The 18,068-nt window shown below is 39.3% G+C and overlaps 2 protein-coding genes and 1 long non-coding RNA gene across 6 annotated transcripts; 2 read left to right on the top strand and 1 right to left on the bottom strand.

Moving 5' to 3' along the window:
* Positions 1-412: 412 nt before the first annotated feature.
* Positions 413-3,409, bottom strand: LOC122991892. Its single transcript, XR_006405933.1, has 2 exons — positions 3,324-3,409; positions 413-1,339 (listed from the first exon to the last, which is right to left on the bottom strand). It is a non-coding gene; the product is annotated as an uncharacterized LOC122991892 (long non-coding RNA).
* On the top strand, positions 1,333-5,970 carry slc10a2 (solute carrier family 10 member 2). The gene is made up of 6 exons (XM_044365356.1): positions 1,333-1,810; positions 2,497-2,615; positions 2,846-2,934; positions 3,065-3,240; positions 3,359-3,516; positions 4,690-5,970. Exons 1-6 carry the CDS (start codon positions 1,398-1,400, stop codon positions 4,881-4,883), a joined length of 1,149 nt encoding a protein of 382 aa, XP_044221291.1. The 5' UTR covers positions 1,333-1,397; the 3' UTR covers positions 4,884-5,970.
* A 3,587-nt stretch (positions 5,971-9,557) lies between these two features.
* Positions 9,558-18,057, top strand: si:dkey-3d4.3 (ras guanine nucleotide exchange factor F). Of its 4 annotated transcripts, XM_044365354.1 has the most exons (9): positions 12,585-12,780; positions 12,893-12,944; positions 13,991-14,183; positions 14,276-14,358; positions 14,521-14,599; positions 15,017-15,063; positions 15,659-15,779; positions 15,962-16,151; positions 16,871-18,057. In XM_044365354.1, the coding sequence occupies exons 3-9, from the start codon at positions 14,015-14,017 to the stop codon at positions 17,508-17,510; spliced, it is 1,329 nt and encodes a 442-aa protein (XP_044221289.1). In that variant the 5' UTR covers positions 12,585-12,780; positions 12,893-12,944; positions 13,991-14,014; the 3' UTR covers positions 17,511-18,057. The 4 variants fall into 4 exon arrangements, with proteins under 4 accessions (XP_044221285.1, XP_044221286.1, XP_044221289.1 ...); XM_044365350.1 differs by lacking the exons at positions 12,585-12,780; positions 12,893-12,944 and adding an exon at positions 9,558-9,780; XM_044365351.1 differs by lacking the exons at positions 12,585-12,780; positions 12,893-12,944 and adding an exon at positions 10,208-10,329.
* Positions 18,058-18,068: the final 11 nt, after the last annotated feature.

Here is an 18,068-nt window from a genome sequence, read left to right as displayed (position 1 = left end):
GTAAGAATCGTGCACTCCTCGGCCTCACAGCTGCAGAGAATAAACATCAGCTGTAGAACATTATAATAAACCTGAATGAAGACATTTTGATCACACTTTAACCTTTTTTATTGTTTCCACATGTGGCACGTGCGTATAAAATGTATTCATACCCCCAAGGACCTTTATGTTTTATGGTTTTACTATAGTGAATTACGTGATTAAGATTTTTTGACTGTTAAAAGCCAAAAAGACAGAGTAGGAATACATTTGTACAAACTGATCTAACTTACAGCAATTACAAAATCATTTATTGCATAAGTGTCCCCTTCAAGTCAATATTTAGCAAATGTATCTTTAGCAGAAATTACAGCAGAGTGGCGATGTAGAAAGGTCTAACGTTTATCAGCTCTGTGCATTCGGAGTTTTTCCCTATTATCATTCTTGATTGAACTGAAGTCTGAATTCAGGACATTAACACTGTTTTAAGTATGTTTTCGTTTGTCCAATCAATTTACACCCAAAGATATAATAAAATAAAATTAAAAAAGTAGACAGGGCACCTGGGCAGCATTTGTTGTAGTGTCACCTGTAGCTCAGTCAGCGTGTCCTCTCACTCAGACAGTTTTTGTAGATTTACAGCTGTGTACTGACTGGCCTTCCTGTACTCTGAGGGATATTCAGCACTTTGGAAATGTTTGTGTATCTTTCCATGATTGATACTTTTCTACAACCATGTTGCGAATACTTTGGAATCTTCCTTTTATTTGGTTTTCCCAAGGAAATGGACTTTTATCAGCTATTGTGTCAACTTTAATAATTTATTTTGTGTTTCAGATTTAACTTAATTTACATCAATTGTAAAAACTTGGTTTTACTTCTTACTATATATAGTTTCTTTCAATCTATGCCAAAAGTCATCATGACATCCACTGTTTAATGTCTTTTTCATGTCTATAAAAAAACAATAAAAAGAGGCCAAGGAGAGTAATTTTTATAGGCGTTGTTCAAAGAATACCTTGCATAAAAGGTGTTCAATCTCTTGAACTGCTAGCATCTCCTAGGATGATGATGCTGCATAGCGGTTCAATAAAGTTTTAATGGGACAATAAAAGGTAGAGCCATGGTGCAATCAGATTTCAAAATGATTCTCTTTTTATATGCATGTGCTTCTGAACACTGACCCCATAAAACATGAAAGACTGGTTAATTTTTTATTTTTCTTTCACCTGATTCTCCCGCCCAATTGCATTGGGCTGTAGCAGCGTAGACATAAAGACCAGTGAGCAGGACAGTTGGTTCACCATTATCTTCTTGGATATCATAGCGGGAGAAACTGGAGTCGTCTCGTGGAATCTACCTGTAAGAAATACAAGCCTCTGAGGAAAACTCTCAAAACTCTCTTCCAGTCTTCTGACATGACACTGTCCACAATGTCCGCTTTCAAGGCAACAACTGCGGTGCCTATGACCTGCGATTCTATTGCCACAATCTGTTCAGGCACAGACTGCGTTGTTCCTCCCAGTAATTTCAATGAAATACTCGGCCTGGTGTTGAGCTCAGTGCTCACCGTCATGCTGGCTATGGTCATGTTCTCCATGGGCTGCACCGTGGATGCAACGAAGCTCTGGGGCCACATCAAGAAACCCTGGGGCATCAGCATCGGCTTCCTCTGCCAGTTTGGCATCATGCCGTTCACAGCCTTTGCCTTATCACTTGCCTTCAATGTGCTGCCTGTGCAGGCTGTTGTCATCATCATTATGGGCTGCTGTCCTGGAGGCTCCGGCTCTAATATTATCTGCTACTGGCTGGATGGAGACATGGACCTAAGGTAGGAAACCAGCTGGGCTGACAGGCTCATTCGATAATCTAATGTTAGCTAATGATGTGTTGGTTGGATGGTTAAATGCTCATGGGCTAACTAATTAACCTGTTCACCCAACACACCGGGTGGTTTTCTTGTTAATGAACTAACTGTTTGGCAGAAGAAACAGACTTTTCATCTCACTTTAAAAAAGGAAAACTTTCTATTTGTCAGGACAACAGTTACATAGCATATAACCACATTTCTAGAGAGTAGATTAGCATTTCTTACACTTCTCAGCATAAAGTAGAAAAGCGATGTGACAGCTGAATTTTCAGTCATTACAAATGTGAATGTTGTTGAATTTATGCACAACAAAAAGCCAATTTATACATTTGATAATTAGAGAACAGTCATTGCGTCTTTGTACGCCCAACATGAGTTACTGATACCTATATGTGGGTTGCTAATTGCTAATATTGGGTACAAGTGGGGGCCATGTGAGGAATCATTTTGAGGACACACTTGGGCCCAACTAAGTTACTGCTCTGTATATGGGCAAATGACTGGGCTAAATTGGGCCCCCATGAGCAAAACCCCAATAGGATATCTGTTGATAAGGAGACTGACACAGCATACGTTGCAGTTTTCAACTATCACAATCACCTCGGGCTCGTTTGACCAACACACTGTTCATGTTCTCCCCCTTTCAGTATCAGTATGACAGCCTGTTCCTCTATCCTGGCCTTGGGGATGATGCCTCTCTGTCTACTCATTTACACCGCCACCTGGACTTCCGCTGACACCATCCAGATCCCATATGACAGTATTGGTAAGTAGACAAATCATGGTTGATTACTAATCGACAGAGCTGAAAATATCTATCTATCTAATACCTATTTTAGATTTCTGTCTCTTTTATGAGTGGTTTATCTTAGTGGCTTCCACATCTATTGTTTTCTTGTGTTGTCAAGTTGTAGTTTTGTTCCAAAAGCACTATGAAGATTTATTATATTCCTATAATGACAGAATTGTGACGATATGAACTTTGTGTATCCCCAGGTATCACTCTTGTGTCCCTGCTTATCCCAATTACTGTGGGAATTTACGTTAAACGCAGGTGGCCCCTCGTGGCTAAAAAGATCCTCAAGGTAGGAACGTTTTATTCAAACAGTGACTTCTAAATCGTCTTCAAATAAATTCTGTGAATCTGATAAAAATTACCCTCTATCCAATGAAAAATCCCAGACTGAGTTTTCATAATGTGTCTGCTGTACACAGGTTGGGTCCATTGCAGGCTTTGGTCTCATTATCATCATAGCTGTGGTTGGAGGAATTCTCTACCAGTCCTCCTGGACTATCGCCCCCTCCCTTTGGATTATTGGAACTATCTACCCCTTCATTGGTTTCGGCCTGGGGTTCTTCATGGCCCGCTTTGTGGGCCAACCTTGGCACAGGTAAGGTTACAGCATTGTAGTGGTGTAATCTTTTTGAAACCACTACTATATCAATAAATAAAAATACTAAAATATTTACTTACTTATGTGGTGGTTCATCATTTCATGCTTCGTTCAGGTGTCGAACCATCGCACTGGAGACGGGTTTCCAGAACTCCCAGTTGTGCAGCACCATCGTCCAGCTGTCCTTCAGCCCTGCTGAGCTGGAGGTCATGTTTGCCTTCCCCCTCATCTACAGTATCTTCCAGCTAGTGGTGGCAATCATGGCTGTGGGAGGTGAGCATTTAACATGTAGACGTGGAGGCAATTATAGACGGAAACTTTGTCACAATACGTAGTTATTTAGTCAAAAATTAAATTCCTCTGATTAAACATTGACAAGAATGACCTTGACAGAACACTTTGATTATGTCAGTAAAAAAGTAATCACATCTATTGGTATGATTACAAAGTTAAGCTATTTTGTTAATAATGTCTTTAATACCCTTTATTATTATTTAATCTATCCTTACTTCTCATATTGTGACATAGTCTGGGCAAGTGCATTTTCCACAGTTCTTCACGAAATCTTTCCTCCACCAAAACACTTTGTCAGGATTGTAACCCACACAAGCCTCTATATTCACAATTTATGATAATAACATTGTGCAAATATGTACTATTATACTTAAGATACAATCCAAGAGGGAAAATCTGCCTGATCAAGAGATAGGGGAAAGTTAGGTCTGCATGGTGGGATCTTGATCTACTTTAAGTACTTGTTGGATGTTTCTGGACATTACTTTGGTCGGTGCTCAGTTCTTTGAATTAGAGAATCAGATATGGTGTTATATCTTGGTTATATCTTGAAAAGGCTGCTGTCTTGCCATTTCACTAGGTCTTGGTGTTCTCCGACATGATCAGGTTTCCTTCTTTCTTAAGTCAATACATTTAGCCCTTCCTTCATGAGGAAGGAAGCGAGATTAACAGTGTTCACTTCCAGTTGCAAATTGATCCAACCTTGAGAGGGAGGGTTTGACCAACTTCTCATTCATAAAATATTAGTTGTTTGCATGTATAAGGAGGGATGCTGCTCGGCTGCAATGAGTCCAAGGACAGTGATCAAGGTTAATGACAGTAAAATATGTGATAAGAAGCCATATAAATCATACTTTGTGAAATGTTGTTGTTAGTCACAAATTTCAGTCTGACTGCACATTAAAAATGACTCAGCTGACTGCTATTTTTGTAGCGTATGTGTTGTAGATGTAGTTCAATAAACACAAATTGACCTTGTGGAGGGAAATTTAATAGCTGAGACCAAAACAAGACCAAACAAGCCCTAGATGACAGGAAAACTGCGTAGAGAACAGGTTTATGCACTAAACCCCAGTTGATTTTAATGCTGTTTGTAAAGATGTATGAAGAGATGACTGATGAGTGTTTCTGATTCTGATCTTTACTCCACAGCTTACCAAGTCTATAAAAAGCATTGTGGTGGTGGGTCATCTGAGGAAGACAGTGAGTCTCCATCGCTAGAAGATGGTGACGCTGCACGTGCAAAAGAGAAGGACTATGCAGTGGAAAATAGTGCCTTTGAATTTGATGAGAATGGCAACAGTGAAGGGAAGAATAAGCGTTTTGACAGCAACACCCAGCTGTGAGGTTACAGCCCTGCAAATAAAAGACTTTTGACTATCAGTATGAACCATAGACTGTATATAAATATATATATAATAAATCTTTATATACAGTCTATGGTATGAACATCAAGGGCCACAGCACCAATGAAGACAGCACTGCACTCTGCAGGCCGGAGGTGTGCACTACAGGTCCTGATCTACTGCCAACTTACTGAAGGTTTCGCAAGAGCAGGGGGTTCCCAAATGTCTCCCCTAGTTTTATATAATTATTTACTACAACTTGATCCATGCATTTATTTTCTTAAAGTGCCCTCTACATGTTATATCAAGAATTCAAACTGGATGTCGAATATTATCTATGTGTATTTCCAAATGCAGATGTTTTTCGTGCTCGACAGACGAATGAATGGAAAACTGAATATAAATGTTAGAAGTTTTTGTCACTGATTTTCCAATTTCAAAGAGATGCAATATTATTATCCTAACTCTTTGACATGGATCTATCCCATCAGTCAAAAACAGCAAAAGGTAATGAAACATGAAGTTAAAAATGGTCAATACAACAGCTGTCCACTCAAAGTTGTGTCAGATAAGAGAAACTGTTTGCACCTCTGAAGTGATGTTTCACAGGCTGTGAGTTATCAAAGCCACTGGTCACAGAGTGTAATGTGTTTATTGTAAAACATTTTTTTTTTTTTATCCATATTCTCTATTCTCATGTTGTAGTTTTTTAAGGACCAGCTTTGGCATTTGGGCCCTGAGTTAGAAGATACAAACTTCTGCTGTGTGTTCTCTGCTCCTGCAGTTCTTCATTTCACTGTATACCTCATATATAATAGCAAATAAATAGAAGGGTCTCTGAGACTCATGAATCGCTCAGTTTTACTCAGCACAGCTGATTCTTAGCATTTTGAAATGTGTAGGTTTGTGGTTTTACATATCTGTCCAAACTGAAGAAAAGGGGATAAAATCCCTGAATATTTATGATACATATTCACACTTTAACTAATTTATTGGTCCACTGTACTGTGCACATGTGACAACTACAGAATGCAATGTTCAACTTATTTACTGTATTTTAATAAATTAAATGCATATTGTATAATAACTGATTGCAATTCTACTCATTTACTTTCAGTCTATTGAAAGCTTGCATTTCCTTGACTTTTCAAATATTTTACAAAACCTCTATTCAGTTTTAGAAATGTGCCTTCTGAAATAATGTATTTTTGTCAAAAAAAAAAAAACTTACATTTTTTTTGTCTATTTTATTGTAATAATTAATGTTTTGATAAGAATATGAGTACCAGTATCAAAATATAAGATATTATTTTGTATGTTTATTTGATGTGGAAGTGAATTTAAGAATGTACAGCGCAGACTGTAAGTATTGGGACAGTTTTTGTTCTTCAGGCTCTGTGCTTCAAAATAAAGGATATTACATCAAAGTGCCAGGTCTCAGCTTTAATTTGAGTAGATTTACATCAATATAGAAAGACCTGTGTGGGAGATATAGGCCTTTTAACACACAGTGCTCAAAGTTTAGGGGTTCAAAAGTAATTGGAGAGATACACAATATTTTGTGGAAAATCATTTGCAGTCAATAACTTCCTGAAGTCTTGGACCCGTAGACATCAGCAGACGCTTGGTATCTTCCCTGGTGGTTCTCTCCCAGGGCTTCACTGCAGACTTCAGCTCTTGCTTGTCATTTCTGCCTTTAGTCAGGTCTTTAGCAAGTGAAATACACCTCAATCGGACTGAGACCAGGTGATTGACTCGGTCAGTCGAGTATATTCCACCTCTTCACTCTGAAAATCTCTTTGGTTTCTAGGACAGTTGTCCACCTGAGTGATAAAATGTCATCCAATGAGTTTTGATGCATTTGGCTGAATGTAAGCACATAATCCTCATATATATTTAAATGCCACATGTGCCAGTGTGCCAGTTCAACTGGCAGCCATACATACCTGAGGCATAACAAACGCACCACCATGTGTGACAGATGAGGTGCTATGCTTTGGGTCATGAGTTGTTCCTTTTTTCCCCTATAATTTCCTCTTTCCATCATTCTGACAGAGGTGGATTTTTGTTCCATTAATCCATATAACTTTTTTAAGCCTCGCATGATCACCTCTTTACTCCTCATATTGACAGACAACTCCACCTCAATCTAAATGGCAAGTCTCAATCAGCGCTGAGCCATGCGTGAGCTCTTTTGTGCACAAACTAACGTTGAAATGGCAAACAGCTGCCCAAGAAACATTTAATAGCCAAGTGTCCAATTACTTGTGAACCTTGCAATTTGGAAACACAGATTAAAAGGACTACATCTCCGCCACAGTTCTTTCTATACTGATGTAAACATACTCAAATTAAAGCTGGAACTTGGTACTTTCATGTGGTATCAATTGTAGGGGAATGAGAGTCAGGTAACTGTGAACTGGAATGAGTGCCACGTCGCGGTGTTCTGTACCGATGCCAAACATGTCAGTCCACCGAACCAAAAACAGGAGACATCTGGAAATATTGGGAAAGAGGCGGAATACCACACACACACACACACATAGTGCAGAGACGCCTATTCAAATTTGGTAAAAGTCCAAAGTTAAGTGAAATTGATAAATGTCCTATTCTTCTTTAGAATTTGAGGGTGCCTAAGAGTCTGGGAAAACAGGATGAGACTGTAATGTTGGGATTTTCTCTGTCTACGTTGTTGGTGAGCCGTTGTCAAATAAAAGAGATTCCCCATCTGACACCTGTGTCTCGACCGTCTGATTCCTCTGTCGTCCACCTCTTTCTGCCACAACACAATTCATTTATTTCAAATTGAACGTTCTGAAGCACGGAGCCTGATGAACAAAAAAAAGTGTAACTGTCCAAATATTTACTGTGAGAATATTTTAACTATTGAAACGACGATGACCCTTATACCCTTACGACAACCATGCACACGTCGATTTATGTCTTCCAACGCAATGCGGTCAAATGTTAACATTTACAGACCACGTTGTCCCTTTTACAAGGTCAGAAACATAATGCTTCCCAATCATAAAATAATTACATTTAATTTAATTTGTTGTTCAAAGTCCAGACTTTGACAGCAAAACCACGTCCACAGTCGATGCTGTCATGTGATAATAAATCTGTACAGCTGTCTGTGACATAACTCACACTTCAGTGAGTGCTGAAGCCTCAGATACACTTCAGCCTGCTAAACCAACACCCTTCCTTTCACAGCCGCCCCTCCTCTTGATGTGTATACTACAGCTGCCTTCACTTACTGTTGAACATGCTGGGAATTCTCACAAGCTAGCACGTGACCATGATTGCAAAAAACCCAACCCAAAAAACAAAAAACATTTAATACTTGGGAAAAAATAAATAAATAAAAAAAATATCTTGGACATCCTGTATATTTACTACCCTTTTACCTTTTCAAACAGTGAAACACTGTGCGGACATATTTCAGAGGTTTAAGGGAGTCAGAAATTGAACCACTAGTTGTCTCTCATTATGAACAGAGATCACAGCCCTTCACTCATATTCCACCCACACAGGTGTTTTTCACTTATTGTGTCTAATTAGACTCCCCCTCAAGAGCCTGACATCTCTCTGACCCTCTTATTATTTTGTTTCACCTGTTTGGATGGTAGAAGTTGTACTTTTATCATCAGTATTGGTTTGTCAAGTTTGGTGACCTCATGTAATTCAACATGTACACTTCCACCGAACTTCAAACCTGAATAAGAAACAGCTGTGTCAGTGGGTTTACAGTTCCTTTAGCACAAATATTCTACAATAACTGTGTATATTTGGTGTTTGTAATGTTGAATCTGCATTGAAACTACCAAGCTATAATTAATTAATTTCCCCTATGATAAGTTGCTTTTGCGTTGACAAAACCACACATAATTCTGATTGGAGTATCTGCTAAATATAAAGAATAATTTATATAGTTAAGTAAATTTACATATATGTTCTTCTTAATTTCTTTATTTGTTTTAATTTCTTTTACGTAGCAGGTTTTGAACACTTAGAAAAATAGATGTTAAACATTTTAATTAGCTTACAGAATAAAAGCTTCAGCAGCTGGCAATCAAAAGTAGCAGGGTAGCTAATTGGCTTAAATGTAAAATACATTTAAGACATAACTAGCAACAAGTCTTGATAAAGCTACTGTGTATTAATCATTGCAATATATAAAATATTGTATTCTACATGAATAACATGGTTACATACGGCTATATTTGTCCTCCTTTAGCTTCAGCAACAGGTTAGCTTTGCAAACTATAAATGAAACAGCCTTTACAGTAATATTAGCTTAATTACTTTGTATTGTTTTTGTTAAATAAATAAATCATAATGAAATAAATATATTTGGTAAGATAAAGCTGTGGTAACAGTAATGATGGAATTTCAAACTGTTCAAGATGCTAATTATCGGTAAGTTAAGTGCACTTTCAGCAGAAACAGTGCCCAGAAGGAATCAAAGGTACAAAAAATATATATATTTTGTGCACATTATTTAGTCATTTGTACCCTTAAACGCCAGTGTGGACAAATTAGCAGTTTGCTCCCTCTAAAATTACTTTGTTATAACTACAGCTACAACTAGTAACCAAGTAATTCTGTTAGCTTACTGTATCAGATTTTGAATAGAGTGCATTTTGTAGCCTAAACATTTCTGATATATAAAAATCACTGTTAAGTACTTCTGTTTGAAAACTATATTTTAGTAAGGATATTTTGTATCTTTTCACTCCTGCAGTTATGTCAAACAAAAAAAGCACCTCAGGACAGAAAAAGTTATTTTCACGACCCTAATTTAGCAGTCGCAGTTTACGAGGTGACCCTGAATGCAGCAAAAGACTGTTCACAGAGAGACAACATTCAGACGAAGAGGAGCCGTGAGGATCTCGTAAGTAGCAAATACTTTACGGCTAGTTTTTATTCCTAAAAGCTCAAAAACAATTCGGCACTGAAACACAGGCTTTTTTAATGTCTTAATCGGCACTGACACATAAGCTGTTTTATGTCTTATTTGCAGCAAATAACGTTACAAACGGCAAAGAAGCCTGGGAAAAGTTCATCACGTTTCCTCTTTTTTTTACTTTAACTTTACCGTTAACACTTACCTCTATCCAACTCGCTTGCATTGATTTGTCAGAATAAGACATTAACAGATGTGACTTTAAAGTTTGGTCTTACTGACATCAGTGTTTTTGGGGTAAATTTTACAGTGTATGTCGTGGATGTTCCCAGTGGACTGAATTAACGGGTCGCATTCCTCCTGAAGTGGTTGTCATGCCAGTCACAACTAACGTAACGTAACGTACCAACGGCTAACGTTACGTTAGCTTAGCGTTAGTTGGTAGATGCTTCGCTCAGACTTTCCCACACGGAAAAGATGCTTATAAACGTGATGGAGTAATTTAGCGACTTCAAAATCAGCCCCTGTTAACGGCAGGTAAGTTATTAGACTTTGAAGAAAGTCACACGCTGTTCTAAACTTAGTCACTATTGCAAAAATAACGAAAATGAGCCAGTTAACTTTAAAGTAAGAAAGTTTGCCGTTAAGGAAACATGACTAACATTACAGAAGTGAGAGTGTAGTACTTCTCGCAAATTACTTGATGAAATGATGTTTGAATCATCACTGATAGAAAGATGTTGCAACATCTGTTTTCTGTGACTCACCAAATCCGCTCAGGATCTCTTAATAACATAATAACACATCTTGTTAAAGTTGATGACGCTTTCTTCGTCATTTTCACATCATTCAAAAACAGGTACAGTCTTGGGCAACACTGAATAAGCAGATAATAATACAACCTCAACCTGCTCAGAAAATTGTTAAAAATGTCCAATCACTGTTCGTCCTCAAATGTCTTCTTTTGTCCACAACCCAAAGATATTCACTTTACTGTCATAGAGGATTAAAAAAATGAAAATATTTACATTTAACATGCTGGAATCAGAGAATTTGGACTCTTTTTCTGTAAAAAATGACTCAAAACGATGAATTGATTATCAAAATAGTTGGCGATTAATCGAATAGCTGGCAACCGATCGATTAATCGACTAATCGTTGCAGCTGGAGCGAGTACGATGGTAGATAGAGGTCCGCTGAGAACTTAGTTTACATAATGAGGCGACATATCAGGATAAAAAGTGGCCGCTGTGTGACTTCTTCCTCATCCAGTGACTGCAGATTTGAACTCTGTGACTCTGTTACAGTAATATCGATGTACAGTCAAATGTATTTGATGGTTCGCCAGCTTTTACACAGACATACACACTTAATAGAACATATTTTTGCTGACACTTCAAAATTTATTTAAAGACGAGAAAAAGTATTAGATTATAATGTAATATGCTACAACACAAGAGTCCGTGCCTCTCTGTAAATGATTCACCAGCTGTTTTGGTAATTAATTGATTCATTTTGAGTCTTTGTTAAAGAAAAAAATGTCTGAATTCTCTGATTCCAGCTTCTCAAGTGTGAATATTGAGACATGAGGATGTGACCTTCAGCTTTGGGAAACAGTGATTGAATATTTAGCCCGACTCATGTATGTTAATGGGGTGGACAAAATATTAGAAACAAGTTAATGCACTCCAGTACACCACTACCACCACCACCCGCTACGACCTCAGTCATAAACATAAAGTAGAATTATCACCTTTCTGACAATGTCAACAAAAACCGTTCTTAAAGTAGAATATATGGCAGAGCTGTTGTATTGGATTTCATCAGGTGTTCCTAATAAAGCGCTCGGTGAGTGTATGTTTAAGAAATTACATGAATGCCTGAAAGTTATATTGCTGTTATCTCCTCCAACCTTCCTGTGTCACTGACAGCATCCCAGACTGATACGCATCTTTAGATGTGTAGATGAAACTGATATTATGAAGATAAGCTATGGATTTTTAAAGTTTAGAAACTGGGGTGCTTTATATTTGATCCTCTGGTGTCTGTTTAATCATTTCTTATCTTGCTAATATTTAATCCAGTGAATTAATCCAGTATATTGATGGTTTTTTTTTAAATGGCCACATTCCTCCAGTCATTGTCCTGTTAGTTAAATATTACATTTTTTTTTATCTCCAACAACAAACAAGCTGAGATCTCTCTTTACGCAGCGAACAAACAGGTACTTGGACAAGGCAGAGCGAGGTGTGTTACTTACAATGTCACGACCGCAGAGCTGTTTGCTCATGTGACACTTTGATAAGATGTAGTAGAGAGAGGCCACGAGAGAGGAGAACTTATGACTGGTGTCACTGTGGAAAAGCTCAATGTACCTCCTCGGTCATAGATACAGCAGTGTGGAAACTTACTGTGTTGATAACCAAACACACCACTGACATGTAGCTTCATGAATATTGCGAAAGGTCGTCAACGTGACTCATAAGTTTTCTCAATGAGCGATTTCTTTTTTTTTTTTTTTTTTTTATGACAGCAGAGACAATCCTCATGAATTAGTTTTTATGGCTCAAGGTCAAACTCATTTTATTAGTGTTTTAGAGTCTGTAGAGCAGTTTACAGATGAAGATATCATGAGTTCATGTGGTATTATTCACCGTCCAAGAATCTAAGGATCAGCCAAAACGTGCTTTAAAATAGTTCTGATAATCCAGTCAACTATAAAAACTTCAAATAACTCTGACTGTGGCCAACTCTACAAGCGCATTACGTGACAAGAGAGTTTCTCCCCGGAGACGCACTTTACAGTCTTTCTATGGCAGCGTGTTTCCCTCCTGACGACGTGGCCTATAGCAGCAGTCAGGTGCTCTGTGAGTCAGCGACCCAGCCGTAACAACTAACACACACACACACACACACGACGCCATATGATGCCAACCTTGTCATCGTTGACAATGGCTGCAGCAGATGGAGCGATGCGGAGGATATCGGGTATCATCATCATCATCATCATCAGGTGTGGAAGGATAACAGCTAGCTTTTCACCTGTCGTGTGCTGCACTGTACTCATGACTGTCATTGTCTCAGTATGTTGTTTATAAAGTGCTGATGCAGGGTTTCCAGCAGACAGCTGTTAAGTGGAGGTGTTGTACTTGGTGAGTAGCAGGCAGAGTTGTGGTCCAGCTCTGACTTTATACTAACATCAACAACAGGATGCAGGCTGTATTGGGTGTGATGTGTTTCCAGCTGCTGATTATCAAACCAACTTGTTCTGCTTGTTCAGTGTGTTGTTTTTTTTCACACATCTCCGCTGGAATATTACTGATACAACTATTAAAGTACACTCAGGTTATTGTTTTTGGTGTAGTAATGCTGCTCTTTTTCCTTTTTATACTTTAATAAATATCTTTGTCAGTCGAGGTGCATTATAGTTCAGGCGAGGCAGCACAACTTCACTGTGATACTCTGGAAAAACGCTGACTGGGTTTAGTTTGTTGGCACTAAGAAACGTTCTCGGCTTTCTTTTTGTTAGAGGGTTTAGCAGGAACGGACCCAAACGCAGAGACCGACATGCAGAGATTCTTTAATGAAAACAAATGATCCATCAAAGACGCATCACTTGTCTTGAGCCTCGAGTGAAAGTTGACGTTAATTCTAGCCAGGCTTTTTGAAGTAAGCGCAGCTTTACCATCTAATTGACATTTGTATATTTATTACTCTACATGAATATAGAGTTACTGAACTTTATTGACTGTTTCAAAATACAGTACAGCTGTTTCAAATGCAGGTTCTGACTTTTTGCCAGTGACAAGTTCCTTCTTTTCCCCGGTGAGAGCGGTGAATTCTGCTTACTATAAGCAGTTAATACTTTATCCATTTAAACACAGCAGGAGGACATGGTTTGGACTTTATTTAATTTTCTTTTTGTCTTCACATCTTGAACAAAATGAGTGAATTAATAAATAAATAACTACAAAATAACGCTGGCACACTTTTATTCCTTACATTATAAACACTGAGCTTTTAGATTAAAGGGTCCAGTCTGGGGATTTACTCAAGTATCTTTGTAAGTAAGTAGTTTTGAAGTTTGTCTTCATTTTGATGCCCAGAAAAGGACAAAGTACAGTTGTGAAAGGGCCCTGGGTATTTTTCTTACTATATTTGATATGTTCTCTAAGCACATTGGTGTTGCTTCTTTTAGAAAATGGTCCAGTGAGAGAAGAGGATGCCAGTTATGAGTCAGAGTAGTCCCTGTCTGTGGACTCGGCTCCCCCAGAGCAGCCAGTCCCCGTGCGACCGCTACAAGCACGCCTGCTGCAGCTACGATGGAGACGTCTACATCCTGGGAGGAAGAGAGAACAGCTGTCTGAAGGACTTCTGGAGGTACAGCGTGGGTAAGAGCTCTCACGCAATGCATTATTGTTACAGTATTTTATATGTTGCATATTGTTCTTTATGAATAAAGTCTCATGAACTGATATTTTAGTGTGTAACGAGTGGACGGAGTTGAGCTGCGCCGGTGATGCTGCACCAGAAGAACTAGAGGAGCATTCTATGGTGGCTCATGAGGTACAAACCCATCAAGATCACTTGTCATTTTTTCCCCCTTTATTACTTTAAATGGAATAAAAACGCATGCATGATCTTACGCTGCTTCTACCTCTGCTGATATCACATACCTCTGCTGTGTCAGTGTGTTAAGAATACGTTTAAGCGCTCTGACCTTTGCAGGGCTTTCTCTACGTGTTCGGAGGCATGCTGGATTCTGCGTACACCATGTGGAGAAGTCCCCTCTGGGTGTTTGACATCGGTGAGTTTCTCCGTGCAGATCCGTGTGTGGCGTAACCAACGTTGGCAGCCGATGTTCAGGCTTGTTGCCGCATGTCCGTTCTACTCTCGCTCCTCCAACCCCGTGTGAAAACATTCACTACCATAGTTCCAGATGTTGACTTTACTTTTTTTTCTGAAATAACACATTTTAAATGTTGGAACAAAAAGTACTAATTTATATGTTAATGTCAACTGTTCAATTTTCATGTTTCATTGATGCTGATAAATATTCTTTGTCAGGGAAGAGTTTCTACTGTTTATTTGCTAAAAATATCCTGAAGCTCTGACATACTGACATGCTTCCTGCTCTAAAAATACCACAACTTGTTGGTTCTTGTGTTTCTGCGGAACCAGACTGACCTTTAAATTAATGTGTCTTTTGTTGTGTGTGTTTCAGCAAAGAAGAAATGGGTTCACTGTAAGGGAAAGACAAGCTCCCCTCAGGTCAGGAGTTCCTTTCATATCAGAATAGGTTGATGTGATATCACAGGAGATGTAATAGAACCATTCAGGTCTCAGCTGTTCAAGTATTCAGACTTATAAGACTTTAGGAAATCTTCTGTTTCAGCAACCTCGTTAGCATCAGCAGTGATTGACAGCAACTTTTCCTCTAAAGACAAAATCGAGAAACATTCATTTCATTCTTTATTGCTTTAATGTTAATCTGCACAAATGTCACAGACTGGCTCATGTTTGTAAGAGAAAAACCTTCAAATGTAAAAAAAAAAAAATTTTAAAGATTTTACAGATGTATCTAAACTGGTAGATGCTTTATAAGCAGACATTGTCACATTGATAGATGCAAAGAGAAACCAGTTGTCTTGAACCCAGCAGGATCCGTCCAGATGTATCCTTTGTACACACACACACAGTTCCCAAAATAAAGACGTCAAATCTGGAATTCTGAAGGATCCAAAGAACCTAAACAAGAGAAATAAAGAGACATTAAAAAGTGAAGGCAGTGAATTAATATGAAAAACAGAAGTGAGTAGTTTCTAGTTGCCTGCCAGCTCTTATGTGTGTTTGTGTATCCGTGTAGACCCAAATGCCAACCAACAGAAAAGGACACAGCGCCGTGGTGATCGGCTCCTCTATGCTGGTGTACGGAGGATTCGTAGACATGAAAGGATCCTCGCAGGAATTCTGGAGTTTGGATTTTGGTGAGTTTAAAATTGCTATGGTAAGTGTGAATGTGGCTGTGGGTCTGTTGCAGCGTATTGTGACTGTTGTTGCACATTCAGTCACCTTTTTTTGCCTGTAAACGTTGGTAAAATGAGCACACAGTGTAAGCTACAGTATGTGTATTTATTGTAGATTCTTGTGTATTTTATATGCATGACAGATACCATGGCTTGGTCCCTGCTGACTGGTTGTCAGGAGGGCTCAGTAGGCCCAGGTCCCAGACACAGCCACTCCGCAATGGCCCATCAGAGTTGCATGTACCTGTTCGGGGGCTTGAAAGGCCTGCGGGAGCAGAGAGACTTCTGGAGGTGGAATTCCAGCAGCCACACATGGAGTTCACTCAAAACCAAGTGAGGAAGGATTTCATCTGCATCCTCTTTCATTCGCCCCAAACTTAATCTGGGATCCCTAACTGCACTTATTAGTTTTAAGCTTAAATAATGTCCCCTTACATCATGTGACAGTTTAGTTCTGTCGCTTTTAGAAAGCAACAGTCTGACCAGACCAGATGAGGACATGATGTTTATCTGGACAGCTACTGTCATTTCCAGTTAAAGGTTAAAGTCTGGTATATCTCACTCCTCTCTCTTGTCGTCCAAAAACTATTAAAAACACGTCAATGTCACTCTCAGTCACACAACACAACAGCACTGGGGGTCATGTTCTTTCCTCTCTGAGGAGAGCGGTTACCGTAAGTTGTTTGGAAACAGCTCTGAAGAGTAAAAACAGCGATAAGATTGTAAGTCTCAGGAGAGAAGTTCCTTGTACAGCAGACGCCATGGTTCCATTTACAGAGCTTTGCTTCCTTGTTGTGCTACATATCACGACTTTTTGACTTTGTACTGAACTTGTGGTACAGAGAAGAACATAGAGAACTGCTACCAAATCCTTTAATGTATGCAGAATCATACAATACAATACAAAACAGTATTTGTTGCCATTGTCTGTGACGCTTGCGGATTTCCACCTTATCACAGCTGGAGGTTACATACATGAAAACATAAAACACCCATGCACACAATAGACATGGTTCCTTCCTGCTAACTCCACCTGTGGATGTTTTTCACAGGTCCGGTCCCTCGAGACTGATGGGCCACTCAGCTGTGGCCTACAGGGACTCCATGCTTCTTTTCGGGGGAGGAGAGAGTCAGAACTCTCCGAACAACTGCCTGTGGAGGTACAGCTTCACCTCTCAGAGCTGGGGGCAGGTGGCCACGCTCCCGGGCTCCAACCCCCCAGACAGGATTCACCACTGCTGTGCCGGGCTGGGTCCCAGCTACAAGTCCAACACCAGCAGCCTCTGCTCCAGCCCGGGACTCCAACCCAGGTTGCAGGAGGGGAAGCCCAAGCCCTTCAAGAACAAGTGCTACCCAGCGCCGCTCACTTTCCTGGGGTCAGAGGGCGCTATAGAGCTGGAGACCTTCAGCCCAGACAAATGCTACGGTAGCAAAACACTAAGAGATGTTTCAGAACTGGACAACAGCAAAGAGAGCTCGACGGGGAAAGACGCACAGCGGATCGGAAACTGTTTGACGTTTGAGAACAAAGCTCTCAGGAAACAGTGGAGCTACACAGAGGAGGAACTGTTCGACCAGGAGGATGGAGATATATCCCAACATCTGCCTGATCTGCTGCTGGTGCTGGGGGGGAAACCGTGCACCAGACACCGACCTATCTCTATGTGGCAAATGACCCTGACTGACTGTTAACAGTCTATTAAGAACAAAACTTTTCTCCATGTGAGAAATATGTAAAAAACATCAGTGTTATATTATCACTTTACCTTCAATACATCTCACGTTTACTGATTTTTGCAGACATTGTGAGACTGAAAATATCTAGAAATATATATTTTTATGATACTGTTACCTTTATTTGGAGTTCTAGTGTGTATTTATATGTTTTTCACACATTTATTTTGTCCAGTTTACAGTTTGTACAGTTATTAAAGTAGTATATTGTTGAAAAAGCTCTTTTTTGTTGGTGTTTGGAGGTTTTATAGACATGAAAGGATCCTCGCAGGATTTCTGGAGTTGGATTTTGTTGAGTTTAAAATAGCATTTTATTCTCATATAAAAAAAAAAATGTGCACATGTATGCTCACACTTGTTGTAACCACTCATGAAAGGTGTGATCAAAAAGGGGGAAATCCATTTTGCAGCCGCTCTCCACTACACAACATCTCCATAAGCTTCAAACAACTTGAATGGAAAAAACCAGCAAGAGCAGTTATTCAGTTATTACAGTTAGCAATTAGTAAAAGTGCA

Source organism: Thunnus albacares, chromosome 11, assembly GCF_914725855.1.
Source record: "Thunnus albacares chromosome 11, fThuAlb1.1, whole genome shotgun sequence".
NCBI lineage: Eukaryota > Metazoa > Chordata > Actinopteri > Scombriformes > Scombridae > Thunnus > Thunnus albacares.
This window is presented reverse-complemented; position numbering and strand designations above follow the sequence as displayed.

What these genes read in the sequence shown, in the direction of transcription:
- slc10a2 (XM_044365356.1), top strand. Translation starts at nt 1,398, where the DNA reads ATGACACTGTCCACAATGTCCGCTTTCAAGGCAACAACTGCGGTGCCT. An exon ending in TGGCTAAAAAGATCCTCAAG is followed by an intron (nt 2,935 to 3,064) that starts GTAGGAACGTTT and finishes TGCTGTACACAG; the next exon opens with GTTGGGTCCATTGCAGGCTT. An exon ending in GTGGGCCAACCTTGGCACAG is followed by an intron (nt 3,241 to 3,358) that starts GTAAGGTTACAG and finishes TGCTTCGTTCAG; the next exon opens with GTGTCGAACCATCGCACTGG.
- si:dkey-3d4.3 (XM_044365350.1), top strand. Translation starts at nt 14,015, where the DNA reads ATGCCAGTTATGAGTCAGAGTAGTCCCTGTCTGTGGACTCGGCTCCCC. An exon ending in CTTCTGGAGGTACAGCGTGG is followed by an intron (nt 14,184 to 14,275) that starts GTAAGAGCTCTC and finishes CTGATATTTTAG; the next exon opens with TGTGTAACGAGTGGACGGAG. An exon ending in ATTCTGGAGTTTGGATTTTG is followed by an intron (nt 15,780 to 15,961) that starts GTGAGTTTAAAA and finishes TATGCATGACAG; the next exon opens with ATACCATGGCTTGGTCCCTG.